We start from the raw sequence: 27,947 nt of genomic DNA, 5'->3' as shown, positions 1-27,947 counted from the left end.
ACATCCTTACTGACCCCACCAGGATGCCTGCATGGAGTAAGAACAGCAGGCAGCTGTTTTACCTGGGCATACATTCCTGACCAGTTAATTGTGTAAATAGATGTAGGCCACTGAGCTGGGACCCTTCCAGGCTTGCCAGTGGCAGGTTATGCCACCCAGCATTGAACTGGTAGCCTCTTTCACTCACTTTTTGAGTTGTTTTGCCTGGCTTCTTTGAACAACTTAAAACTTCATCTTGGCATCTCTTCTGAAGGTTTTTTCCTCTTCTTCTTTTTCTTTTTTTAATGGTCACTGTTCAGAACAGGGCTGTGGCACTCCAGAAATCTTGGAGTTAAAAATAAATGAATCAAAGAGAAACTGTCTGAAAACACAACTGGCTATGGAAGTCAGACATATTACTGCTTTCTCAGAATTCTCAGGTGGTTAAAGCTTGAACAAGATCAAAACCATGCAATTTTTAAGTGTATGAGGCAAAAGGTGCAAATTTAGCTTTTCAGCAAGAAATGGTGGAATTAAAGGGAGATATGTTTCAAAGTAATAATATCCTGAAGGATAGGTAGTGTGGAGGCAAGAAGACCACTTATTACTATCTTTGAACAAGTTTTAGAGGGGTAGTGGCACTGTTACTTCCATCAGAAGGAATTATTTAACTAATTCTCAGAAGACTATAGGGTCAACCTGTGGTAGTGTGCCAGGTTCTTAGCAGTGCTTAGCCTCCCAAAATGCCTAACTTCTCTCTGTACTTCATCTGAAGTACTCTGCTTTGTGTTTACACTCGGAGAAGCAGAGCAGACAACAGCCGTAAGCCCCATTCAGTGGGACAGATCACTTTGTCATGCTGCTGGGTGGCTTTGTGATGGCAGTGGATGTCCTATAGGAGGTTCTAGCCCAGAAAAGTGACCCCTGGTCAGCTTAATTTGTCTCAGCTTGACTGACTTGAATTGGGCAATGCTGTTCTTTGTTTCTGAGAGCTCTCATCCCTGGTACAGGAGGCCTTTCTGGGAGTTGCATTTGTAGAGTCTTGGCAATACATGACATATTCATAGGGGAAAGAGAGAGTGTTCGCATGAGATCCTTATGATATCTGGTTCTGCTACACACACAAGGCACTGCTGCTTGCTGCAAACGTGACCAGTTGCACATCATGAGGTTTTGGGTGCTCTGGTTCTGATCCTGAAGAGACTTACCCTAGATTTACATGCTATTTTTTTCCTAGTGTAGTCAGACTGCCAAGGGAAGAACTTCTTCCTTCATCCAGTATTGTGCATTGACAAAAGCTGTAGTATAGTTGAAGCCAAGCTAGCAAAAAGCAAACCAGAACAAAAGTACTGTGCTCTGCTTCTAAATTAGGGAGGATTTTTCAGTCTTGTCAAGGCTTTGTGGCCTGTGAGTGGTTCTACAGAAGCTACCAGTATTAGTTGTGACCATCTTTGCATAGGCTTAGTTTATCTGGTTCCAAAACCTTACCTAGTTCTGCTCCATCCAGCAGAGCTTCTCCAGGTAAAGGCCCTGCTAATTCTTGTTCTGTTGTTTTAATGACTGCTGTTTCAGTGTTGTGTCATTGTGGCATTTATGTTGTCAATAATGTTCAAAACTTCTAGTGCGGGTTGAGACAAATTGAAGTAAACAAGGCTGTGTGCACGTATAAAATCTTCCGGTGAAAAACTGCAGCAAGACAGAAAGTAACAGGACACAAGCCACTAAATTTATGAAACAGTATAGGCTTCAGCATTGTCCTTGCCTGTGAATTTACCCTTGCACTGATAAATGGAAGGAATTGTGTTTTGTAACTTTTAGAGTTGCTTGGTATTTTTTCAAGAGGAGCCTTTAAAACATGCACAAACTGTCATTTATTTCATTTTATTCTCTAATAAATAATAGGCAGTTAGTAGTGGATGGGACAGGTAAAATGTTGAGACACAAAGATGTCCAGGAAGAATGCAGATTAGAGTTTTTTGGAGCAGGCGTCTGGAAGGAGAAAGTATTAGAGGAGAGTGGAAGTGTGTGTTAGCATCCCACAGACAGGCAGGAAGAAGAGGAAGGAAAACAATGTCTACCAGGGAAGGTAGTGAGAGTCAAGGACAGGTTGTTCCTGGCCAGTTATAATTAGTGGCAACCTCTCCCTGGGAGACTTAGGAAACCAGGCAGAGAAATTAGAAAGGAATGGATCAGTTGCCTAGAATGTATGACTCTAAAATAGCAAACAACCTCTCTACAAAGTCATTGAGAATGCCGAGGATTAGTTCCTTTGTGAAGCACCACATCCAATGAGATGGCTGGGAGGCTCAGACCAAGGAAGAATTAAAGATCTTGGAGTTAAGGACTGTCTTTGGGAAATGGGATTAGAGATCGCTGGATCCACGCATTTCTTGCTGTCGTCTTCCTGCCATGATGTCATGTAAAAGACCTTTATGGTTTTGCCCCAAATTTCCCTGTCACGGTGTTGTTATGGAGAGCTCAAACTTTTTTTGCATCAGTGGTTTTAGGGAAATCATGCCAAGTTCCCCCATTATATCTCTGCAAAGTTCACTTATCTGTGGAAATGAGGATATTAATAGATTGATCTTCTGGTCTTTTGCTTCCAAAAGGTCCTGGGTGGTCTATAAATATTCTCTTACAAAAACTTTCTAGTTTTTTCTTGTCTTGATGGCAGGATCACCCTGTGGTACTCACTAAATTTATTGAAGATGCCCGTGAGGTGGAAATGGATGCTGTAGCCAAGGCAGGAAGAGTAAGTACTTCACTTTTCTTTAACATTAAACGTGTTTTTTCAGGATCTGAGATCTGCAAAAATGTGTAGTCTGAATGATTTACTATAGAACCATGGATTCATGCTGAGGAGAGTAAAGAAATAAGAGGAATCCATCTTAGGCTCAAAACCATTGTGCTTGAAAAGCTCCACCTATCTTATTGTATACACCTAACCAGTTATTTTTTAAGCATTGCTTATCCATGTAAATGAATCCTTTCGAATATAATTTTTACCGGACTTGCAAATCACTGGCTTCAGAAATGACTTTCAGCAGAATTTTATCATGGGTTATGGAATTACCACAGTGATTCAATTTTTTTTACAACTTTGCCTTGCATTTCATTACTCAGCAAAGGCAAAAAAATCACAAACTTCTCAATTAACAGGCATATTATTTTTTTGATCTTAATTTTTAACCAGCAGACATGATCACTTTTTTGGTATTAAGGTCATGTGCCTTGATGCAGTTGATTCAATTTAAATCCTTAGGCCTGGATTTCCTCTGCTTTCTTTTCTCCATGATAAAACACCACAAAAGAGTGGGGGTAAAATAATATACCAGTGATGTTAGTTCATGCTTGTTCCTGTTGGGGAATGGCAACTTTTTTGTGTTCTGGCAAGCAGAACTTAGAAATTTGGTTTAAAGCCTCCTTAGCTTTTACCTTCTGAGCCCACATATGTTAGAGAGAGGAAGGGAGCCTTAGGATCTCCAGGCTGTGGTAGGTTTTATCATGTTCATGATTTGCTTAACCATGGTAGAAGGACACTGACATGGTTTCCTTGTTCATATGCCTAGTGTCTGCTTCAGGCATATTCTCCTCAAAATCTTGGGAAATTCACTTCTTGTTGCCCCACCATCTATATCCTTTTTCAGATACAGTTCTGTTCAGGAGGCTGGGCTATGCTGGGGTCAAAGGAACAGTTTGTGAGAGGGTGAAATGACCAAGTGCTCTCTCATTGCTGTGTGCAGGTTATTTCACATGCTATTTCAGAGCATGTGGAGAATGCAGGCGTTCACTCAGGAGATGCCACCCTCATGTTCCCCACACAGACCATCAGCCAGGGAGCCTTGGAGAAGGTTTGTGTTGCACTAGCACTGAAAAGAGAAAAGGAAATGAGGATTTGAATCTGCTTTCCCTCCATCACCAGTGGAGAAGTCAAATCACCAATGATTTTTTTAAGGCCACTGTGGTATGTGCAAGTGACGGATGTCAGGGTACCCCTGTGATTGGCTTGATTATCTGAACTGTGTCCCAGTAATTTAAGCAGTAGATGTGCACACTTTTCCACCCATAGGATTTTTTGTTTCCTTGGTTTAAAACCAGCTTCTGTAGCAGTAGACAATTGTTTAATTCATACATATGCTATGGTTCTCTTTCCACTTCCTTTTCTCCCACAATCCTTAAATGATTATGTCAGATGTATGACTTTCTAGCTGTCTGCTTTTCCAAAATAATTATCAGGATGAATAAACCTCACCTAATCTTGACTTTTTCCCCTTTCGAGAATAGACCTTGTGATACCCAGTTAGTTGTTAAGATGCATTTATAAAATGAAATGTGCCATGCCCCATGATGTCATCCTGTTAAGGGTTTGCTTGGAAGCCAGCAAAAGCTGTAATATAATGATCTGTGCTCCAGCTCTGTTTCCAAGAATGTCCAAAGCCGTGTTTCTGAAAATATCATCTCCTGGAGCAAAGCTATTCAAACCTTTGTATTGACACACCTGAGAAATAAGACTTTCCTCCCAGTTTGTTCCAGAGTGTATCTGCTCACACCTCCCACGGATCTGTGATGGGACAGGCATGTTGGTGAAAGACTTTTAAGACACTTAAAAAACTGATTAGTTATTCTCAAATAACAAAACATTATTCATTATGTCACCAAGAAAGGTATAAAGACTCCAGTGTGCAGTGTAGGAATTGCTGCAGGGCAAGGCTTTGATTCTCTGTTTTTCTCCTTCTCCCCTCTGCTTTCTCACACACACCAGAAACTGATTTTTACTTCTGCCCTCAAATGGCACTTCAGGCTCTAGGTTACTAGGGAAATTAAACATGTTTGCTTCTGAAATAATGTTATTGCCAAAATGTGGGGATAGAGAAAAAAAAACAGGACAGAGAGAGAGGATGTTTAAAGAAATCCACAAGTCTAGTGATTTATTGCCATGATGCTCTCTATTTTGTGGAACCTTATTATTTATTCTATATACACACATTTACACTTTTTAAATTTGGTTTTTATAGGTAAAAGCTGCTACAAAAAAGATTGCAAAAGCCTTTGCCATCTCTGGTCCATTCAATATCCAGTTCTTGGTGCAAGGCAACAATGTGCTGGTAAGAGCTGTTGTGAGTGTGGCAGGGCCTATGCTGTGCTGAGGTTTGTGGGTCCTGCATATCTGCTGTGGGCATGGTGGCAGTGGCAGCCACCTGCCTTGTTCAGAGGATGTGGGGTTGCCTGTGCCACCCCTCATCACACAGCTCTCCCTGCCTGTGTGGCAGAGAGCATCCTCCCCTGCCTTCACACTGAGGGTGAAGAGAGTCTGCTTGCTTTGTCTGTCAGCTTTGTTTCACTGTGGGCTGCTGTCCTTCCCAAAATTATCAGTTTGGAATAGGATGGGACAGCACTGGGACCTGCACCTCATCCTATGTACTGGATATCATGGCTTTTAGACCTCTGATATCCTCTCTCATCTTCAGCTATTTTGATGTTAAATTAAGCCTTCAAAGGGATTGAAAAGAAAGCAAGACTATAAGTGTTGAAACCTTTACTATAAGCCATTAGGATGGTTATCTGAATAGTCCTAGTAGTTACTAGTAAGAGAAGTACAGCAGATGTCTGACCCTGTCTGGGTAACAGTTGGCTTTCTGTTGCTAATGGAAGGTCAGAGGAATGTGAGCAGAGTATGACTGAGGAAACAGTGAATAGGAAGAAAACCTGACAGGAAACAGAAGAGATGCATTATTAGTGAAAATTCCTGTTTGGGCTATGAGTTGAGTAAAATGCACTTACTGTTCTTCACCTTTCCTCTGTTTCACACATGGTTATTCAGAAACTCCACAGAGGCAGAGAACAGAGTTTTTCCTTCCTCGCTTTCCCACAGCTGTGCTTGTCTTTCTCTGGAAAGACCCTCCCTTTTCAGTTGTACCTTAACTTACGTATTCATATCCTCTTTCATTCCACTTCATTCTCACTTACAGCAATTCCTCTTCTGCTCTTGAGCTCCAAGGTGGCTTCTCAGCACGTTGCAGAACTTCTTTGTTACTTTCTTGCCTGGTTGAATGACTTCCACATGCGAGTGAGGGAAGTCAGTAAGGATAGTCCAGTCATTCAGGAAATGCCATTGCCATGGAAAAAGAACAGGTTGGACTTCCAGAAGTTGTACCTAATGCCTGTGCATATGTTTTCATGCCTCTTGCACATTAACTTAGGATATAGTACAGCATGTTTTCGAGTGAACTTTGGCTTCCCTTCAGTTCTAATATTCAGACAATAGAGATGGATCTCAGATGAAGAACATCAGTCTGCTTGTATCTCAGGCTGGCCATTCCCCATCCCTCATCCCTGTTTTAATAATGATCCAGATTTCTGTGTTTCTTATTTGACAATCTGAAGATCATCACTGCCAAGAGGACTCAGGGCTGATTTCAAAAAATATGAATCAATCTATTTCTTCCCTGGACAGTCCCTGACCCTGGTATTTATCTTTTTTAATCCCACCAGGTGATAGAGTGCAACTTGCGGGCTTCACGCTCCTTCCCCTTTGTATCCAAGACTCTGGGTGTGGACTTCATTGATGTGGCCACTAAGGTGATGATTGGAAAACAGGTTAATGAGTCATCCCTCCCTGCAATGGAACATCCCATTTTTCCATCCAGATATGTTGGGATTAAGGTACGGTTTCCAAAAGAACAACAAAAACCCCACCACAGAGCCAGAACATAGCACATTAACATACCATTAGTACTTTAATGCCCAGAGAGAACAATTTACTTACTGGCCAAAGGCCAAATTGACCTTTTGTAGCTTCTGTCAAGATAATCTATTTGAAAACTTTAGAGAAAAATCAGAGGAAAATTATCCAGTGAAACCAAATCTTCCTTTATTTTCAGCTTCTAACCTACTCTGAATCCTGTTTATGGGCTGCATTATAAATTTACACTTGCAGAGTTGAACACTGAAGTTCAGGCTATTTCATAATACTATGTAATACACATGTGGACATGCAAAACTTTGTGTTGTGAGTGCCCCCCAGATTTTATCTGCAGGATCTGGGACATGGGCTGTCAAATGCACATAATCTCCTTTATATTCACCACCAGTTAAAATAGGGGTGAAAGTTTTGCATCCTTTGGTTTCAGTAAGGCCAAAGTTTTACTTTTTATAATTACTAAGTTTGTATAGGACCCAACATAGTAAAGTGTACTGTAGATATTTTTGAATGCTTAGTGGAAGAAAAAAAAATTAATTGAAGCTCCTAATCATAAAAATCTAGAACAGCAATGCAGAAAATCCAAGGGATAATGAGAATTGTTTAATTGTTTATACAGAAACTTCCAAGCTTTAATAGCTTCCAAATCAAGTGAAAACTGAGGAAGCAGAAAACCAACATCTTTCTACTAATAAAATGTTCAGACCTATTAAAATTAAAGCCACATCTGTGTCCCAAGCCAGTCAGTCTAGATGTAGCTTTACATTTTATTTTGATGTCACAGATAGGCATTATCTCATTATCTGAAATTCAAACTTGAGACTTTTTTTTTTTTTTTTTTTTTTGGTGAGTCTAATTTATTTTTATAAATTTCTACTATTTAGACTTGGGGCTTCTGCACTGTTGTTAGCTGAACTGTCAAGAGTTTTGTCTCTCCTGGGAATGCTGGTTACAGAGCGGAAAACCCAGATTTATTCTTTAAAACTTCCCTACAAAGCTTTTTATACTGCTTGTGTTCTGTGTGGATTTGTCAAATATAAAAACCTGCTAACACCTTTGGAAATGCTAAACTTTGAAAAATATTCCAGTTTAGCCTGTTTGTTGTTATCCATGCATCATATTTGCTATCCTCTTACAATTTATTGCTAGTAGTATTTGCATGGAGACAGGATCTTGTTTCTTCAGCAGTTCTTAAAAGAGGATATGAAACTTTTTTCTTCATTCTCAACATAGCTGCTCCTTTGTGAATTAGAGTAACCACTGTTTAAGCTTTAGTGATTGAAATACTGTCTCACCATGTTTGCTTCCAGACTGGTACAAATATCAGGGCCTGACCAAGATTAAATCCTGGGCAGAGAATAACTGACTAAGTTTTAAATAGGGCTTAGTTGCAGTACCAGAGCCTGCTCCTGATGATGCATTTTCATGGTCATGGCAGATAAAAATTAGGGAGCTGATGGAAGGCTTTGCTGCTTGTTACCTTTCAAGACAATGTACATTAAAACAATCCACCTTAACTGGCATATCTCAGCTTGAGTTGGCCAGTGTAAACATTTTCTCTTTACTTACAGTGGAAACAAAACTGATCTAAAAGTCACAAAGACACGTGACATTTTTTGAGAAAAGTTTTGAATTTCTCCTGTCTCATTTTAACTGGTCATTGTTATGTGTCATGAAGCAGCAGCTTCATGTTACCCTTGGAGACCTCCAGGGACAGAATTATAGCTTCAAATTTAAAAACAGATACATTTTTAAGCAGAAATCTTGCTGCCTTTATGCAAATACCATTAGTAGTTTAAGATGTGGAGAAGCCCTACAGAAAATTACTTGGTAGTAGGAAATTTGTTCCATGTTTGTTACAAATGGTCATTGGTTCTTTAACAGAGACTTTCTTTTCCTCCCTCCCCTCCATGTTTCTTATTTTAAGATCAAATTAGACAAGAGAACTCAGAGAGTGCTGTGATCTAAGTCCTAATATAATCATCATCATCATCATCATCAGGGAGCTTAAAATTAGCATATAAAAGAAAAAAAATTACAAGTGTGTATTTCTGGATGTGAGGGAGAGGGAAAATATGAAAATTATTTGCAAAGTTTCATTTTTTTCACACCAAAAAAAGTGCATTCTTGTGGAATAGTTTTATTTCTGCAAATGAAACATTTCATGGAGAACAGCATTCTCTGAAAAATCAACTGGATTCAGATAGTATCTCTCCTTGTTCCATGAATTAAGTGCTTCACAGCCTTTTTGTTTAAAAATGTGCCCTTAAAATCATAGATAGTGGGCTACCACTGACTGAAAATCTACCACTGGAATGTGAGCAGGATGCAAGAGTTAGATGATTGATTTATTGGTGGAATAGATGGTTATTTGTTCCAGTCCATCATCAAGATGCTGAGGGAACTACTTTGCCAAGTATTCCTTTGCTTATCAGCCTTGACCACTGCTTTTTTTGGATCAATTCATGTCTCTTTCTGTCACTTCCAACTGTAGCTGGAATTTTTACATCCTTTTTAAATGATCCAATTTTGATTCTTCCTCCCTCCTTCCTCTTTATTTCACCAGGCCCCAATGTTTTCCTGGTCCAGGCTGAGAGATGCTGACCCTGTTCTCCGATGTGAAATGGCCTCTACTGGGGAGGTATCTTTTCATTGACTTTAAACATCATGAATCTTTGAAAGTGATCTTATTACTGCCTGAATCAAGATGGCATCTGTACCTTCTTCAGAAAATTGAAAAGATCTTTTTTAGCTGTATAACCTGCGATGTCCTGGAAAACCCAGTTTTTTCAGCCACTGGATGTCCCTCTTTACCTGAATGTCAGCTCCCTGAGTTGGACCTGGTCTGTGTGACAGCCTGAAATGAATTTATCTGAGAGCTGTTGTGTTCTGGGAGACTGTTTTGTGAATTATGTGCTTCTGGACAGACAAGTGGTTACAGCTCCCAACCCCCATGGACACTTGTAGCAGCAGCGACATGGAGACTCCAGGGCATGAGTGGTTGGTCTTGGGATGTGCCAGTTGCTTAAAGGCAGCAAAAATGTGTGGTATTTTCTTGTTGCCTGGTAACCATCAAGGCATGTCCCAAGGTGCAAAAGGAAAGAAAGAGACAATAAAATGTGGTGGCTACAGGGAGTGTGGGCAGGATTAGCCTGGGCAGCTTTCCTCACTCTTTGTGCAGCCAGGCTGTGAGGTGCTGCTGGAATGTCTCCTGGTGTGGTTATGGCATGCTGTGAGGGCACAGGGCTGGGCATCTTCCTGCCCAGGATCAGCACCCTCACCCTCACAGGCACAGGTTTCCATCTATATCACCTAAAGTGACACTGACTCATGTAGAACAAAGGATTTCTTTATGAGTTATTGCTGAGCTATCAAGGGCATCCAAAGATACACCCAAGTGGTCTTTAAATTTTATGTGTTCTGTTACTTCTAGAATGAGTTGCACTAGCAAAAAATTATTCTGGGCCAGAACACCCTCTTGGGAAAGTGATTAAATACTGAGGCAATTTGATTAGACTTAAGTCTGCTGTACCATCACTAGGCAGGTGGCAGAGCCTGAGCTGCTCCATTAAATGTGAGCTTGGGTATGTCTGCAGGAGCTGTTTTCATTAGGAAATACTTACCATGCTAGTATGAAAAAGTACTCTACCCAGATACAAAGTAAGAACAGCCTTAGGTCTCCTACATCTCTCCAGAATTACTTTATTTTACTCTTCATAATGTGCTAGAAATCAGTATTGCAGAAGATTTCCTTTCAGTGTAGTAAATAGGCAGAAAAAAGCCAAGTGACTTCTGTGACTTCCTGATTTTCAGAACAAAATTGAGTACACAGACAACCTCCTTGCCAAAAAAAAAAAAAAAAAAAAAAGTAACTAGGGACAAGAATTATTTTTCTGGGCTTTATACAGAGTTAGAGATTACCATGGTCATAAAAGAGGGATTATTAACTTTTATGAGTTGGAAAGATCCATATTCACAAATGCCATAAAGTGTGACAGTTATGGAAGTCTTTCTTATAGTGAAGTAAGGATAATAACTTGCTTTGGGTAAAATGCTCAGTTATTCCTCACAGACATTTTTCACACACATGGCTTGATCTGGGCTTGAATTTGTCATATCTGTCTGGCAGAGATTTATTTTGCTGTAAGCCATGGTTCCCACAACAGGAGAAGAAGGGGGTCCCTTTGAGTATTGTGGCTGTGGACCATTCCATAATAATAAACCTCTCCTGGAAGGCTGGAGACCCTACAAGGCAGGGTCTGTCTGTCACCCTAAAAAGTCCAGGATATACATAGAATATAGATACACTGTATCATGTTGTCATGACTTTTTTTAAAATCCCTTCCCTTGTGGGATTTTTGTTTGTTTGGGTTTTTTTTGTTTTTTTTTTTTTTTTTTTTACTTCAACAGATCTGGCAAATCATCATTTATTCTTCTTTCATGAAATACTGGTTTCTGCTCACCATGGTAACAGCGAGACCATGAATGTGAGGGCTCACTCTGGGATGGGAAGGACCATAAGAGGAAAATGGGAGAGCAATTCTCAATCAGCCCCTTTATCTCATCTGTATATGTTGGTAGATTTGTTATTTCAAAGAGAAAAATCAGTGACAGTTCCTGCTTCTGATTGTTTTTCAACAAGTGTAGAGCTGACCAGAAAAAGTGAAGGTTGATTGGTTGGGTTTTTTTCTTTTTAAACTTTCACAAAAGCTCAATCATTCCTCTTTTTGTCACCAGAATTCCAAATTTTGGTTAGGAATGCACTTCAGCTCCTTCAGAAGATTGTTATCATATGACAGTCTGTAAGCAACCAAGCTCCACATCCAGTTCTGAATGCTGGAAAACTGCTAAATGATTCTTACTGGTTTCTTCCTCAACTATTTCTTTATATAAAATAAATTATTATGAATTTCCCTGATGGCTTTGTTCTTTTCTTAAGTAAATACTAAAATTTTACTTGAACTTTGTTCATCTCTGGACTTCTAATGGAGAAGCGTCTTTATATCCTGTGGTTTTCCTTCACAAGAAATGCCAGGAATACACCAGAGCACAAGCACTGCCTTACCATGGTTTGCAGGCACACAGAGGAAACGTGCCTGTGCACAACTCTCACTGCTGTCTAAGCCTTCTATAATGTTAAATAATTTGCAGTGGAAACCCAAATATTGGAGCAGAGGCTGTGTACAGCATCCCAATAACTTAGCAGAATGAATTGTTACTCCTTGGTGTGCTGTTTGAAACTAAACTATTGCTTATTCCTTCATTATTGCTTCATTAAAATTACGAAATTTGTCTGCAGTGATTTTCTGATTTACTGCCTGTTCCCCATGCCTGCAGGCTCCATGCAAAAGCAGCCTGACTTCTTCTCGCAGAAACAAAAGAGCCTATTTGAAAATGTCATTCCTGTTTCTTTTTAAGGCAATGTTTTTGGGTTGTTTTTGGTTTTCCCCTCATGCTGCCTTCTTTGTGCCTTTCTGCAGGTTGCATGCTTTGGGGAGGACGTGTACACTGCCTTCCAGAAGGCTCTGCTTGCCACGGGGTTTACGTTTCCTAAGGAAGGAATTTTGATTGGAATCCAGGTGAGTCCTAAAAATCAAAGCTGAGAAAGGAGCAACACAGAGGAACTCAGTAGCTTTTGCCTTGTTTTCATTCCTGTGGCTTCATGGCTTAAATTTGTTTCTCTGCATTTCATCTTGAAGTGCAGTAAGACAGCGAGGAACAAACACCATGGAGAGATCTTTACTGGATTCAATAAGGCTGGTCTGGTGGGTTTTCCCTCTGTCTCCTGACAGTTTCTACTGGGAAGTGCAGAAGTTTGCAGTAGAAAGCTCCCAGGGATTGCTGCAAGCAGAGACTTGGGATCAGAGAGCTCTAAGACATGTTTCTGGGGAAACAAATGTTGTAGATGGTCAGTACAGAGAAACATCCCAACCAGAACCCAGAGCTCCCTCTGTGCTCCCTCCCAAACAGGAGCCCTGGCCATGCTACTTTACATATGAACTCCCTTCATCTGTGTATTGCCCCTTGCCCTTTTCAAACTAGTTCCCCTCCAACCCTCCCAAATGGGGAGGCAGTTTCCATGCTGCAAAGCTGGATCTGCTAAGCTTTCCCCATGAAGGCACATGTTTCATTCCAGCAGAGTTGTAGCATCGATGACGGTGCAGAAAAGCTGATGTTGTTGGGGTGTTGTGGGCTGGTTATTGCTGTTATGCTGTTGGGCTGTGAGGCCTCCCCAGGCATGGCACTGTCACATCCCTCTCCTCGCTGGAGTCATGACGGGAATGTACTTCAGTGCATTGGGGTGAGGGGTTGAAGGACATCAGTCTGTCAGCAAAACTGCGGCAATAGAAGAAACTCTCCAACAACATCTTTTAAGTGTTAGAGAATCAGGCATTACTTTATTCTGGCCAGGTTTTTATTCTGGCCAGGATGTGCAATAGAAATCACTCCATCCACACTTGCCCAGGTTGTGCATCATTGCATCACACAGAGTTCTTTACCAGACTTTTCACATATTTATATATAAAAACCCCAAAGAAATTCTTGTTGATTGGTTCTACATTACACAATTCTTAGTATTTGGTCTTCTATTTGTTATCGATCACTTTGCCTTCAATACTAATATGGTTCTCATTCTCTTATCAATCCTTTCCCAGACGAGGAATCTCCAACCACACCAGGGGGTAATGTCTATTAATGTCCATTTATCTCCCCTGTATCTTCGGGCTACTTCCAATCTGTAGGTGTTAAACTCTCAGAGTCTAGGAATCTTCTTTTTGTTGATTGAAGCCCATCAGATCTCACACAGTGAAACTCAAACCATCGGTGAACAGTCTTTTGAAGAGAAACCCTAATTCCCCACCCCCTTGTCAAAGGCAGACAAACCCCTGACTAAAGTTACTTAAAAAATTTAAAAGTTGTATCATTTCCAACAAGTCTTCACCCTTTTCTGCCCCCCACTTTTCTGCCATCAATCCTTTCTTTGTTTGATGACTGTGCACAGCTGATATTGTTCCCTACCCTGCAGCTCCTGTGACCCAGAAGTAGCTCAGAAAGAAAGAGCCAATGCTACATTTTTGTACTGATGTTTCTGGTTTCCACACTTTTCCAGAACTGTCTCCTCTAAGGGGTTGCCTCTTGGACACAGATTCTGCAGGTCCCTTGACTCCATGGTAGACTAGAGCTCGGACTTTAGGGTTTCATCTCTTGCCGTTATCACCGAAAGTTGCTTTGTGTGACAGAAAATTTAAGTGATATCATTATGGGAATGCTCTCCAGTGCAATGGGTTCTGCAAAGAGCCTTTATGTGAGGAAGTTCTGTTAGAAATGAGGCTTGGACTTTTTTGGGTGGAATAAAAGTCTGCTTGTTTATTAAAAAGAAAACCAGGAGCGGAGACTCGAGGTAAGCCCAAGTCCCACTCGACAACCCAGAAAAACAAACCGTGTGATGCACAGGGTGTTCCCTTGGACTCAGGTTCCTCAGGAAGACCGGGGTGGGGGGGGGAGGGGGGGGGGGGTGTGGGGCTGAGCCCCGGAGCAATTCTTATAGTCTCTTTTGATGCTGTGATTGGTGCAGCTCAGATCCTCCCTCTGATGGCTCGTTGCTAGGGTCTTCATTGGTGTTCAATTCTGTCAGTCTCTGGGGCACTGAGTGATTGGTTTGCCCACTAAGCAATAATGCCCCAAAGTGTTTACATCATAATTATTAGGTTATCTTAAGAACATTCTAGAACATTCTCCTCCTTTCTATAGACCCACTACTTTCCCCCATTGGTGTCCCCATCTAGTGGGCACATGGCAACATTACACCCGTACAATCTCAATAACAATTAACTCATTAGCTGCATGCCCTCACTCTTCTAACAAGCAACTTTTAAGTTCTTCTCAACCAAAAAAAAAGAACTTTTAACCATTTATTACAGTTCCTGACAGGTTTGCCTTAGGAACAGCCCTGCCCCTTTCACAGGCCTGGATCAGTAAGGAGGTTGTATGTTTCGTGATGAACAGGGAGCTAGGCAGAAAAACAAAAAAATCTTGGTTCTTTATCTAGGAATAGTTACTGACTGCATAAAGTGCCAAAATCAGAGACAGTTGTAAACTTTGGGATGTATGTATGTTCCTCAAAACTTTATACACTTCCAATACAACTAGAACATTCTTGGGCCCCATAAAACCATCTGATTGCCTCCTGCCATTTTCACACTGTGCTTGCAATAAGCTTATATGCCCTACATGATTGCATAAAGCTGATAAAACAAAACCATAGAATAGATGAATTTTCCTGTCAGACAACTGGGGTGTGAAAAATGTCTTTGGCTGTTTGTGCCAGCAGAGGATGTGAAGGAAGTGTGTGAAAAGTGGCCGGAAAGGAACATGAATTCTGCTAACACAGGTTACCATGGAGTCCTCAAATGTCAACATATACACACATATCTGGGGATGGAAGCAGTTGCTCTAAGTTACCTCTAATTAGCAGAAAAATTGCTTGCTACCTAGATAAAGTTTAAAAGTTCAGTATGAAACTGTGGCGGCTGGTGAGCCTATGATACAAAGGACAAAGAGAGTCTGAGGCAGTCCCTAGTACCGAAAGAACCTCCCCAGGTTAGGGTGACCAGAAAGGCTTCTCCCAGTATGCTCTGCTTTGCTATGTTAATGTACCCCAGTTCTGCTTCCCTGGTTGGCCGTTGGCCTCTCTGCCCCTTCGTTACCTTGTATGTTCCTGCCCTAGAAGGTTCTCCACTCCAAGTTCCCCCATTGGCCCTTGCCCCTCGCCACTCCCCCACTTCCCTATTGATTGCTTTACCCTAGTCCTGCCTTTGTACCACCCCCGTGCCCTCAGATCATTGGTATCTGATCCTCAACCCGCTCCCATACTTAAACCTGGATGCTGCGTTGTTTTGTCTTTGTCCCTGGACTCCTTCACGGTGTGGCTGCAATAAACCTTTGTCTGTGGAACTCTACATGGAGACCCTTCCTGCCTCTTTGCCGTCAGCTCATACTACTGGAGTTATCCGTGTGTTTGTGCGTGCATGCGTGTGTGAGTGTGTGGCTGATCCTGCCGAGCGGCTTTGCTAAGGAGATGCTTTTGGAAGATCGCAGCACCTCATGCTATGGCACAGCTGCCGCAGGCACCCAACTAGCAATATGAAACTCTGGGAAGTTGGTTCTGTGTCTACTGTATATACTGCATATTTAAAAACAGCATTTGAAAACAGAGAAAAGCAAAGCCAGGAGGAGAAAAAAGGAGAGAGACTAGTGTTTAAAATTTAAGTGTATTTTCTGGATAGCAGCTAAAGGGGAATGGGCAGAAAAAAAAGTAATTTTAGCTATAGAAGGCATTTATGTAAGTTCTGTGTTAATAGCTGTTAAACTGAGCTGAATGTTCTTTGTACAAAGGTGTTAAGAAAAAAAGAAGGGAAAAAGAAAAGATAAAGCCAAAAGCTCAACTCCACAAACCTTTTAAAAGTAAGAAGATTCTGTCCTTTTTAATGAGTGGTTTACAGTTCATTTTCTCACAAAAGAAACTTGAAAACAACAGATCAGTCGCTTAAAGGTCTCTCTGCATCCCAGCATATTTGTTCTATAATTAAACTACAAATCAAGAAACATAAAGTCAATTCTGAGAACCAGGTATTGCCCTCTCCCCAGTCTGGAGATTGTCACCTATGTACTTTTCAATGGTCTGCTTTGAAACAGAGGGGAAATAAAGTCCTGTGAGAAGGGAAGGTTGAAATGTTGACCTTCACCTGACATGCAGACTATGAGTGACCTTCTCTGAGTATTTGGCTGGAGAAAAGGGGCGCTCCTCACTGCAGAAACAAGAGGGACAAGGAATGAGGCATCAGGTGGGCTGTAAACAGAAGTAGCAACTGTTCTTGTTTCAATCACAAACGTGAACCCACCTGCCTCAAACAAGCAAAGTTGTTGGGGTATCCTCAGAGGGAAGCACAGTCTCGGGACAGATACCAGATAGCCTGTCTCGACCATCACTGGGTATTTTCAAACTACAGGATAATTTCTGCAACCTGTTCTGGCACTCTGGGGGCTGATCATTGTTGGGAGCATGTACACAAGCCCCTTTGGTTGTCTCCAAGGTGCTGTGGTTCACCTACAGTAGATGGTGAACTCAAAGCACACCCCAATTTTGAAGGCTTCATTGCTTCATGACTAGCACCTTGCTCTGATTTTTAGTCTGGATTTTTATGTCTTGCAGAGAGAGAAATAAGAAGGAAAATGGTCTTGAATTCTGTTTCTCTCCAAAGCAGCTAGGTTCGTATTTCAGGGATTTGGTATGCTGCACATTTATACCTTTGCTGTTAATCATGTTGAGGTGAGAGGACACTGCCTCCTTGAAGGTAAATGTCAAACGGATATAGTTAACAGGAGTAGAGAGAGGGAGATCTTGGTTTCCTTGCAAATATTTCTGGGGTGTTCTGCAAATCAAGAGTCAAATGGTTGTGCTGTGATCTGCAGTCCAAACTGAGCCCAGTATGCCCAGGCAATGAACCCACCTTGTTGGGGAGCTTCCAGGCTGGCGTGCAGTTCCAGTGGTAATCCTCCTGGTGCCATGCTGAGCTGTGGAAACCCAGGTCATCATCCCCAAGGTCAGGCACATGAATGCTCCTTGATGTCCAGGGGACAGCACAAGGCAGGTTGGGCAGCTGATGGGGACTGTGAGCCTGCTGGGTTGTCCTTCAGCTGTGAGCACTCCCTGACACTGCACAGGTCAAGGATCCCCAGGATCTGAGAGGTCTGATGCTCTCCCACGGTAGATGGAATACGACTTCCATGTTAGACAAATGAATCTTTGCCAGTTTATGCAAGCTGATAACCTACCTCTTTCCACAATCTGGAGAAATCTGTGATGCTGAAACCCTGAGTCTGCCATTAAATAATTTATATTTTATGCAAAAGGAGTTGAAAAGCTAGGGGTTTTTTTCTTTCCTGATTGGGCTAAGCAGTGATATCTCTGGGATGGAGTGCATCTGTCTTTACATCTATGCTGGTGACCACAAGACGTGGAAAGCATTGATAGAGTATTTTATTTTTGCATCCTGGCACTCCAAGTCTGTTGTTTCAAGGTAACTTTCTGCCTTGATTCCTTATAGGCCAGAATTTTTGCATCCTCCACTGTGGATTTGGATCCAGAATTCAAGATTATCACAGGAGATGGGTTGGCTTCATTTTGAGCTAGATCTCAGTGAGAACTGATGTAGCTGCATTGAATGAACTAAGGATGTAGCTCATTACAAATAGCAAGGCTTGCTGGCAAGCATGAGGGGTTATAAGAAATGGAACTTTTCTGATAAAGGAAAAAAATGCAATTCTTCTACAACAAATACCTTCCACTAAGTAAATATGCTTGTACTTTTCACCTTTAGTAACTAATGGTTTCTTACACAGGTTATTTCAGCCGGCTTGTAAATCTGAGGCTGCCCCGATGCAAGCTGACAGCTGTAATTTCTTTCCATAGAGAGGCTGTTTTGTGTGTCACAAGTGTTCAGTACATGTTTGACAGAAATTTATAATACTATTGTGAAAGCCAGCACCCCTGACCAGAAGGCAGAACCATTCTCTCTGACTGGGAAGCTGCCAACCCTGTCACATTGTATATTTATATTTTCCAGTTAATGTACAGAACGAGACGGCTTTCAGAATGAGGTTCTTTCCAGAGTGCTCAGAAAAAAACCCTGTTTACTCCTTTTCTTCTTAGGAAAATGTTGACCCTTCAGGATATTGCTCTCTCATCCATATAGGTTAAGCTATCAGTAGCTCTAGCAGGAATAAGGGAGCTTGTAATAATCTTACTTGCAAATGGCCAGACCAGGCTAAGGTTAAAAGCAAGGTTTGGCTTGCCTTGGCAGTGAGAAGGGCATGTGTTGCATCTGATCTTTGTATTGCTGTACCTTCAACATCCCAAAGATACTTAGGCTGATACTTTCGCTCACCTGTACTCTAAAATGGCTTGTTCAAGTGCAGATGTCTACAGGAGGTTGTCTTATCTTTCCAAATGATGTTGGATCTGGGTATGCATTTTAAGACAATCTTTTGAAGGTGCTGTAACTCAGGCATTCAGGTCCTCATGGGAATATGGTGTCCCAGTCTCCTGACTCCCTTTCCATATGCCCATGGGACTTAGAAATGAACTCATACATGTACAAGCTCTTATTCGTGTGAATGTGCAAACAGAGCATTCAAAGGCAGCCCGAAGCCCATCCATATATGTTATGTGCCAGAAGAGAAAGCAAATGTTTGGGCAATGATTGAAAAGATAATTAAGAGCTGAGGAGACTCTGGTTGGTGTATTTGAGAAGGCAATTGCCCAGATATTTAATATACACTAGTAAATCTTTGGTGGTTGCAGTCCGACTTAGTATGGGAACACTTACTCTGGTGTAACAAAGTATGTCTTAGCTGGGAGTGACTTGGGCTTCAGGATCAAGATAGTTGTCTTGGGAATGGTGCCGTACATGCACGTGCAGACATTTCTGTCCATGCCCACACTCAGCACAGAAAGGTGTATTTGCCTCTTAGCACAATGTGGAGGACCTTCATGTTGCCCAACAATGTACTGTTTCCAAATCCTAGCTTTAGTGCTATATCTAAAAAATTTCCTTTTTCAGAAGTCCTTCCGCCCCAGATTCCTCAGTGTGGCAGAACTACTGCATGAGCAAGGCTTCAAGGTAGGTGGTTCCACTTAGTTAAAGCTAGAGAGCTTTCAAAATCTGAAATGTCCTCAGCCTGCACAGGAATGTTGGAGTTTCTTTGGAGATAGACAAAAAGGGGTATTTTTAATGTACAACAGGGATTTTTAGCTGAGTGATCCATAAAGTCAGCAGGTACCACCCAATTAAAATTTTTTACGAATGTTTAATTGAATGTCTGTTGTGAGGGCAGGAACAACACTGGCTCTGCTATCAGCCTGCAGCTGAGATGGACATCTCCAAGAAACAAGAATGCCAATATGATGCCATGTATGGCAGGAGACAAGGGAGGGAAAACCTTATTTGTGGAGAGTATCTGTATAGTGCTACATTTTCAGTGATACTTGCAAGCTGCAGACACATGAACTTTTTGGTGTTTACATCACTCTTGTAACTCTGTATCATTTCGCATCCATATCTCTATGGAAAAGCAACACAGCCACAGAAGATTGGTGAGAGTTTTACTTTTCAAAACTTAGTGCTAGGCATTAAAAAGAAAAAAAAAATGTGGCCAAAAAAAATTACAAGTGATTGAACTTAAGCCCTATTGAAAGTCACAGGGATTTAGGTTTGCCTAAGCCACTTCACTGCTTCTGGAAGTACTACTACCATTCACTGACTATCATCCATCAGGAAATCACAGATAATAGAAAGTTGGGAAGGTTGTTCTGTACTCTGTGTGTCTCTCTAGATGGAGAGACACCCTTGTTAGGAGAAATGTCCTCCAAAATCAGCTCTGACAACAGCAAGGCTGTGTGTTGGGTCAGGCCCACATGAGTTCAATGAAAAGTTTTGGTGTTGTGAAGTACACAGTAAATAACCCTTTTATTTCCTGTGACAGCTTTATGCCACGGAAGCAACCTCAGCCTGGCTCAATGCTAATGGTATCCCAGCAAATCCTGTGGCATGGCCATCACAGGAAAGCCAGAGTCCGAGCCTCCCTCCAGTCAGGAGGTAAGAGTAACACTCACCTTGTCAAATTTGTGTTTACAATCCAGGACAGCAAATGCAAGGGGCAAATTGCTAGTCCTGTTGAAAGCAACGGTAAGAATTTAATGGGACTTTGGATTCAATCCAAAAGTTTTGCTTTATCTGGTTCTGTCTGGAATTGCCACAGCAGGGATGTTTCAGCTTAATGAACATCTCATTGAACAGTCCTGTTTAGTATGGGTTGGATGTATTGCTCCATGTTATATTTTCATGCAAGGACACATGAAATCTGAATATTTAGCCTTTTAATGACAGTCAGTTATGCCTTTAACAGAGCTGTGCTGAGCTGTATCTAGGCTGAATACTGCTTTGCATTGCTGACTAGAACTGAAATAAAGTCCAAAATCCTGAATAAGGCTTAATGCCTTAACCCCTCAACCCACTGTTTCTTGAGCAAAGACTAAGCTCAAATGACATTTTCCAATATTGTTTAGCTGCATGCCTGTGCTGTTCATCAGAGGTTTTTATTAGGAAGAACACATTGTCATACTGTCTTGTGCATTGTCTCTTCAGGCTGGTGAGGGATGGGAAAATAGATCTGGTGATTAACCTGCCCAACAACAACACCAGGTTTGTCCATGATAATTATGTGATCCGGAGGATGGCTATTGACAGTGGGATTGCTCTGCTCACTAACTTCGAGGTACTTCCCATATTGTTATTTCTCCTCTTAGACATAAGAGCCTTCAGAGCTTCCAAGCCCTTGTGACCATAGATTCCAGTCTGTTTGCACCCTCATTATCTCTGGCAAATAATGTATCTGAAAATCATGACAACACAGTGGTTTGAATATATCTTCATTTTGCTACTATACAAAATGACATTGCTCTGAGTAAAACAAAACCAAACCAAATCAAACCAACCAACCAAAATATTCTGGAGTCCTGCACTGTGCAGCTGAAGTTGCTGCTGCATCATTTTCACTTCAGAGCAAACATCTCACACAGGGTTGCATGTAACATCTTTAAATTAGGCATGAGAAGTGCTTTTTAGTGGAATATGTTCCTGGTATGGTCCTTAAACCTTACTGCAGGATGTAGCTGGGCTTTCTTGAATGATCCTTGGGGCAATCCAGTTCAGAAGTGCCATCCAAGTGGAATTGCTGCCTGTCCTGTTGTAGTCCCCAGTTGCCAGTCATTATTGGTTTGTGGCTCCTGACAAACCCCTTTCACACCTGATGGGGAAAAGATATTTGGTAATGCAAAATGGAACTCCTGCTGCCAGCAGTACCTTGCCTTCCTTTGCAAGTGGCTTTGCCTGTCACAAAAGAGCCTCATCTGGCTCTCATTAAGCATAGCAGCCAAACTCCTACTGATTTTGGTGGGTACTGACACAGAACAGTGACTTGAACTGCTGTCCAGCTGTTCAAAATCTCCTGTGATTGGGGTGAGTGGAGAGCAGGGAGAATGACAAGCTGCAGGTTCATAGGATAATGGCCAGACATGATTAGCAGGAATGGGGAATTGAAGACCCATCCTTTGCCTACTAGCAAAACACACTCTGACAATCACAACAAGGGTCCCCATCCAAAATTTATTACCACACCTGCTTGATGCATTTCACGGAACCATTTGGATTGTAGAGTTTTAATCTCTGAGTTTGAGAGAGGAAAACAACCCTGGTTCTCTTTACGTTTGGGCTGTAGGGAAAACAACAGCTCTCATGGAACAGAGCTGTCTTGCAAAGGAAGCCTGGCACATCCGCATCTCTCCAGCTGGACACGCAGGCTCCAGAGGGCTGGAGCTAGCTCCTGTGCACAGTTACCTTGAAATTGATATTGATTTGGATGGACTCAAGGACTGGACCTGCACCAGGAGGTTTCAGGGTGACAGAGCAGAAGTGTGGAGCCTGCTCTGTCATGCAGCCTTTGCAGTGCTCAGTCCTCCTCTTCTTTGTATTGACAGGTGACAAAGCTTTTTGCCGAAGCTCTCAAATACTCTGGGAAATTGGACTCCAGGAGTCTCTTCCACTTCAGACAGGCTGACAATGGAAACGCTGCGTAGAAGAACTCTCTCCAGCCTGCAATCTTACTGCTTCTGGCACCTCAAAAGAGAGGGGATCTCAGATATCCACCTAACCACCTTTCCATGTATTTTGCTTTTGTTTGGTCTTTTTCAGCCTGCAGATTTGATGGGAGAAGAAAGCTGCATGTGTGTGTCCTGGAATGGCTTCCAAGTTCTGCTCAGTCCTTCATGCTATTATCGTTACTGTTTTTTACATTCTAATTCAATATTGTGAATTCAGGTGGCTCTCCCTGTATCATAAAAACTCTTTCTCAGCCTTGTGTCTGGTTTCAAAAGTGGAGAACTCCCCAAAGACTTCCGTGTGTTGCTGTCCAGCTTTTTGTGCCGTGATTGTGGGCATTAAAATCAAATCCTTTGAAAATGAGGTGAAAGTGTTGCAGTGCTTTACCCCCTCCCAGTTAAATGACCATTTCATTTTCATTCCCACCTTCTCTGCTGCTTTTTCAGCTCTGGCAGCACCATCAACTGCTGTCTGTGGAGCAGATCCCCGCTGTGACACAGGAGGTGTTATGCTTGGCTGTCTGCATGGCAGAAGACTTCAGCAGCTCTGTGGCCAACAGCACTGTGTCCTGCAGCACATGCAGAGTCTCCTCTAAACCTGTACCAGCTAAGGAATATGTGTCTGTCTTGCTTCCCCTGTGCTGCAGTGTGTACACAGCACACCCAGGAGTCCGGAGTATTCAAAGCTGGACAACTTCTCTGATACTTGCTAGAGTAAGCTGAAGTGGAATGTTTTCTTCCAGCCACACTCTGCCTGCCTGAGATTCCAAATCCAAGACACTGCTAGTCTTAGGTACCCACCTCTTATATATGCCCCAATACCTGCAGGCTCTGCCAAGAAATACTGCTGCCTCTGGTGCTGGATGTCTGGTGGTGGAGCTGGCTACCACCTAGCAGTGCTTTTTGAAGCTATCAACACTGCAAATAGTGCAGTTAAGGTGGTGTGGATGAGATAAGCAAACCTGGGCTGCTTCTTGTGTGTGCTCCAAAGTTCCCTTGGGTCTCAAGAAGCTTTGAGTGTGGAGAGAGGATCAGGGTGAAGAGGTTTTCTATTTGTTTTTTTTTTTTTAATTAATGCTGAAACATTTCAGGAAGGATATAAAATCTGATGAGAGCTGTTACTGATATACACAAAGGCCTGAGCAGAGGCTGTGATGCCTTTAGTTACCAAGGGACTCTCTGAACCATATGTGTTAACTGCCAAAACCAAATTTGGAGCCAGACTTTATTTCTGGTTGGCATTCCATGCTCTTGTTGTGGTATTTCTTCAGTACTATCTTTTGTGATGAACACAACCCTGCCTGCTGTGCACAGAGAGAGCTTTGCACTTTCAGAGTAGCGATGTTATTAAAAAAACTCACAACAGTAACAAAAACCCCCAAACCAACTAAAACTCCAGAAGAGCCCAAAGGCATCAATTGTTCACCCATCCAGTTATGAAATGGATGACTAATGGTGGTTAATGAAACAGCACTCTAAAGGCAACCTGTGCATATTTTTTCAGTGGCAAAACTCCCATTAACAGCTGGTGTCATCTCACATCCACCCCCCCTGCTTTCACCTCTAGTAGAAAAAAAAGCAATATCTTAAAACATCTGTATTCTCTTATTGTTCTTTTATTTTGTCACTCGTCTTATGAGTTGAAAATGAAATAAGTACCAGATTGTGACAGCTACTCCTTCTTAAATTCTGCATGGCCAGGATTCTGCCCTTCTTTTTTTAAGTCTTTTTTTTAAAGCATTGATGAACACTGGTCTGTTAGGAAACCATCATTCTTATGTGTGACAGTGACCACATCATTTAGGGCAGAGCTGCTGAAATGCCTCAGAGGTGAAGAGGTGCTGGGAAAAGAGCAGGACTGTTAGGGACGGAGTCTGGAGAGCTGGCCGGATAAACGACACGTACACCGATACGATTAAGCATCGTTCTCCCTTTATTGTTCAACTATGCCAGCTGATATCTACTTTTGCAAAGATTCACACCCAGTCCCTCTAGACAGCCTCTAATCAGCGGGGGAGCCGGCCAGTGGATACCTTGCCAAGGACTCTCAGGCCTGCCTGCAGCCAGGTGTTATCCAGGCTTGCCTGCAGCCAGGGGCCAGTTCAGGGGTTTTTCCTCAGCAACCCTGGGTTGTCCAGTCTTTCCAGGGGTATCATATGCCCCTGTTCCACAAGGAATCTCTCTACACAGGACAAAGGCTTCAGCTTTATGTACTCAAGAGAAGGAAGAAGCCCTGATCCCCCGAGAGGGACATGCGAAATACAAGTGAGGAGCCAGAGGATGGAGCAGTGGGCTAGCAAATATTGGAGAGATGGGAACATTTAAAAAGGGGCTGTCAGTTTTGGAAAAATAGGAAAACTTTGCTATTAATTAAACTTTGTTAACCAGTGCTCCTGCCAGTTAGCTGATAGTGTGGGTGTATCTATGTATACTTGTATATACATTCCTGTTGCTGCAGCAGCTGCAGGTACTTAATCCACAGCTTCTTTGGTGTCCACAGGCTCTCATACAATTGGAGTGGAATCCTGTTGAAAAACACACCAGGGCTGAATACACACTGAGTACTCTGTAATTATGCAGTAATGTTAATGTTTTGCTGCCAGTGCTAAACACTGGGCTCTTCCCCCTCCTGCTTCAGAGCAGGTGACAGGAATGTCCTTTCTTAGTCAGACCCATCTATACAGCCCTGTGCTGGCTTTGCTCCATCTCCTTTTGGTGTCTCCTCCCCTCCCTTCCCATTGCTGTGACTGATGCAAGATGAAACTCCAACTCCTGTCATGGACAGAAGGAGTCGAGAAATCATCCTCCAGCTTACTTCAGGCTGACACTGATGCTGGCTGAATTTGTTTCTTGATATGCCTTTCTTTTTTTGTGCGGACACTATAGAAAAAGATTTTTAAGTATCTACAGCTGTTGGGATCAATGTGGAGCTAAAAAGAAGTTCCAATTAGTATCCTTTGTACCAAGCTCATCTCTGCTCTCAACGGATTCTCTCTTATAAATGTCTTTTCCTTATTAATCTTGGGGAGGTTGACAATGACAGATGAAAGAGGAGGCTGTTGAGAGTAAGAAATATCCTAATCTACGAGCACTCAAATAATTTTACTCTTTTTTACTGCCTTAAAAGAGGGTTGGTAAAAGAGATGCATGAAGGTGTAAGAGACAGTACAAAGCACAACCTTTGAGATAAGCACAAGAAATGGTGACAAGAGCTGTGATGAAATATAAAGGGAACTAATTTTTAGTAAGAGTGGGGGTTTTTTTCCTCAGTAGTTAGTCTGCTGAGCACACTTTGGAGGATAGCTCTCCAAGTGTGCTGAATGATGGGAAGCTCTGGAGGCTTGATTTCCCAGGAGACACTGTTGAATATTGAAGTCAGACTCTTTCTCCAGTTGATCACCTTCCTGGCTTTACTCTTCTGAAGTTAGCACCCTTTAAATCACTTGGGGATTGCTCAGGCAGCCCCTGCACAGGTTAGTAGCAAAGCTGGGATAGTTTGGCTTGTTGAAAGAAAAAAGAAAAGAATGTAAGAGATTGGGCAACTTAGTGCTACCACTTTCTGCTTTCCTGATAGAGCTCTTAAAACACAGCAAGATGAAAGTATATTCTTTATATAAATAAAATAAAAAACATAGTGAAAAACTTTAGGAAACCTCTTTGCTCTGAGGCCATTTAAAACAGTCAAAGACAGGTTTGTGAAAGTCCTAGGAAACAACCAAGTAGGAATGATTCTGTGATCTGAAACAGCTCTTGGCAGTGAGCAGAGCAATGAGTCTTGCTTGACTTGCAGGTTGCTGGATCTCCTGGACTGGATTTTGCCACCAGCCTTTAAGGCATCTTCTTTTTCTTCCCCCACATACCATGTATATTTTGCAATCTCAAGGTTTAAAAGTCTATTTGTGCTTTATCTCTCTGTGCTTGCATCAGAGGCATCTAGGAGTCTGTCTGGGAGCTCAGCACCTCTGTATCTTTGTAATAAAGGGATCTATAAAAGTAGGAAAGGATTGGAAATTATCACTGTACTAAGACCCACAACTGAAGCATGTGCTGTGCCGAGCCTTGATGCACACCTGCTGCCTGTATCCCAGTCTGATGCCAACAAACACCAGCAGAAGGGTGGGCTCATGCAACAACCCACATGAGGTGGTAAATGAGAGAGGACCTCTGGCTCCTTCTGTTCAGTGTTTCAAATACCAAGCCATAGTCAGAGCAGCCTGGGCCTTGGGAAGCTTCCATCACCTGGTGCTGCTGCCATCTCTGCATGGACAGGAGGTGCTGCCGTGCCGTGTGAAGCATATGAACACTGCTGCATTAGCCATCTGCGGGATGTGGAAATCTGCTCCGCTACAACAGTCAGCTGCCAAACAGTTCCCAAACCCTCTGTTTTCCTTCCTTCTGCATCTCAATGTCTACCACTGCATAATGTAATTTATAAGGAATAATCTAGTGATGCTGTAACATTTATTTCACCCTTACATTGAAGAGAATTTAAATATGAACCTTTTGATGTGGCCTAATTCAATGGAGAACATGATATTTCGTCATTAGCTAGGTAGGCTAAACTCTCACTCATCCTCATAATTAAAATATATAGAATTCTGCAGGCTGATAGTACTACTTGAGATAAACCCTTTTAATTTAGGGAAGTTTGTAATGATGAAACTGAAAGACAAAAGCATTTGTTGCAAATAATTTTCAAGCTTTATGATAATGAACTTTTGGGAAATTATGAATAATTGCTAGGGAATAACGCTAGTGCTTTGGGATTACCGTAATCTTGGATGAATGCTCTGGATTGTCTAAAACAATATGCAAGGGCATAGTGCAGCTGTTTTGCAAGGAGCTGCAAGGAGCGCCAAGGCTTTGTAGTTCTGTCAGAATTCATCCTCCAAGGGAAAGTTTCCTGATATTAAAGGCCAGGTTTTTACTCCTATACCATGAAGTTTCTTATGGATATGGGATTTCGTTAGTCTCTATGGAGTTGCTTGCACTAGTGCAAAGCCAGCATAATGTTGCTGTGCTGATTTTGCACTACTTTTAGCCTCTGGGGTAAATGATCACCCAAGATATATATATGGAGAAACAGGTGCCTTTTCAGGAAAAATATTTGCTCTTCCAGCTCTAGATAATCTTGTTCTTTTTTCTGACTTCCTGAGCATTACTAAATGCTGCCAAGCTCTTCTCCTTCAAGATCTCTTCTACTAATGAGACCTCATTCTAACTTAAAGTGTCCCTCTTGTATTCACTGTCTTTGAGAGGCATTACAATCCTCCCTTCTGACAGAAGTACTGGGAACAACCCTTAGAAAAGTAGGTTATGTTCTGACTAAGCATCAAGGGGCATGGGTTGAAGTGTTCGCTGCCTTTCAGGATTCATGTGAGATGAAATGGTGGAGGTGAAGTGGTCAAAATGTGACCTTTGCTGAGGATCAGACCTGAGCCTTTAGTCAAATTTTGAATTCATTGATGTGGCCAGCTGAAAGGACATAAATAGTGTGTTGTTACTGCCAGCAGGGCTGACTTATGATATCCTGAAATAGGCATTGAATTT

The 27,947-nt window shown here is 42.0% G+C and overlaps 1 protein-coding gene across 1 annotated transcript in view; it reads left to right on the top strand.

The window, feature by feature from the left end:
* CPS1 (carbamoyl-phosphate synthase 1) overlaps positions 1–22,761 on the top strand; it is a 98,707-nt gene extending 75,946 nt beyond the window's left edge. The window contains exons 29-38 of the mRNA XM_032115285.1: positions 2,654–2,731; positions 3,723–3,830; positions 4,995–5,084; positions 6,472–6,642; positions 9,246–9,320; positions 12,160–12,258; positions 19,303–19,362; positions 20,225–20,337; positions 20,887–21,016; positions 22,278–22,761. Coding sequence (XP_031971176.1) covers positions 2,654–2,731; positions 3,723–3,830; positions 4,995–5,084; positions 6,472–6,642; positions 9,246–9,320; positions 12,160–12,258; positions 19,303–19,362; positions 20,225–20,337; positions 20,887–21,016; positions 22,278–22,376 — 1,023 coding nt within the window. The 3' untranslated portion in view covers positions 22,377–22,761. The remainder of the gene's footprint in view (positions 1–2,653; positions 2,732–3,722; positions 3,831–4,994; positions 5,085–6,471; positions 6,643–9,245; positions 9,321–12,159; positions 12,259–19,302; positions 19,363–20,224; positions 20,338–20,886; positions 21,017–22,277) is intronic.
* Positions 22,762–27,947: the final 5,186 nt, after the last annotated feature.

Source organism: Corvus moneduloides, chromosome 7, assembly GCF_009650955.1.
Source record: "Corvus moneduloides isolate bCorMon1 chromosome 7, bCorMon1.pri, whole genome shotgun sequence".
NCBI classification, from domain to species: domain Eukaryota; kingdom Metazoa; phylum Chordata; class Aves; order Passeriformes; family Corvidae; genus Corvus; species Corvus moneduloides.
This window is presented reverse-complemented; position numbering and strand designations above follow the sequence as displayed.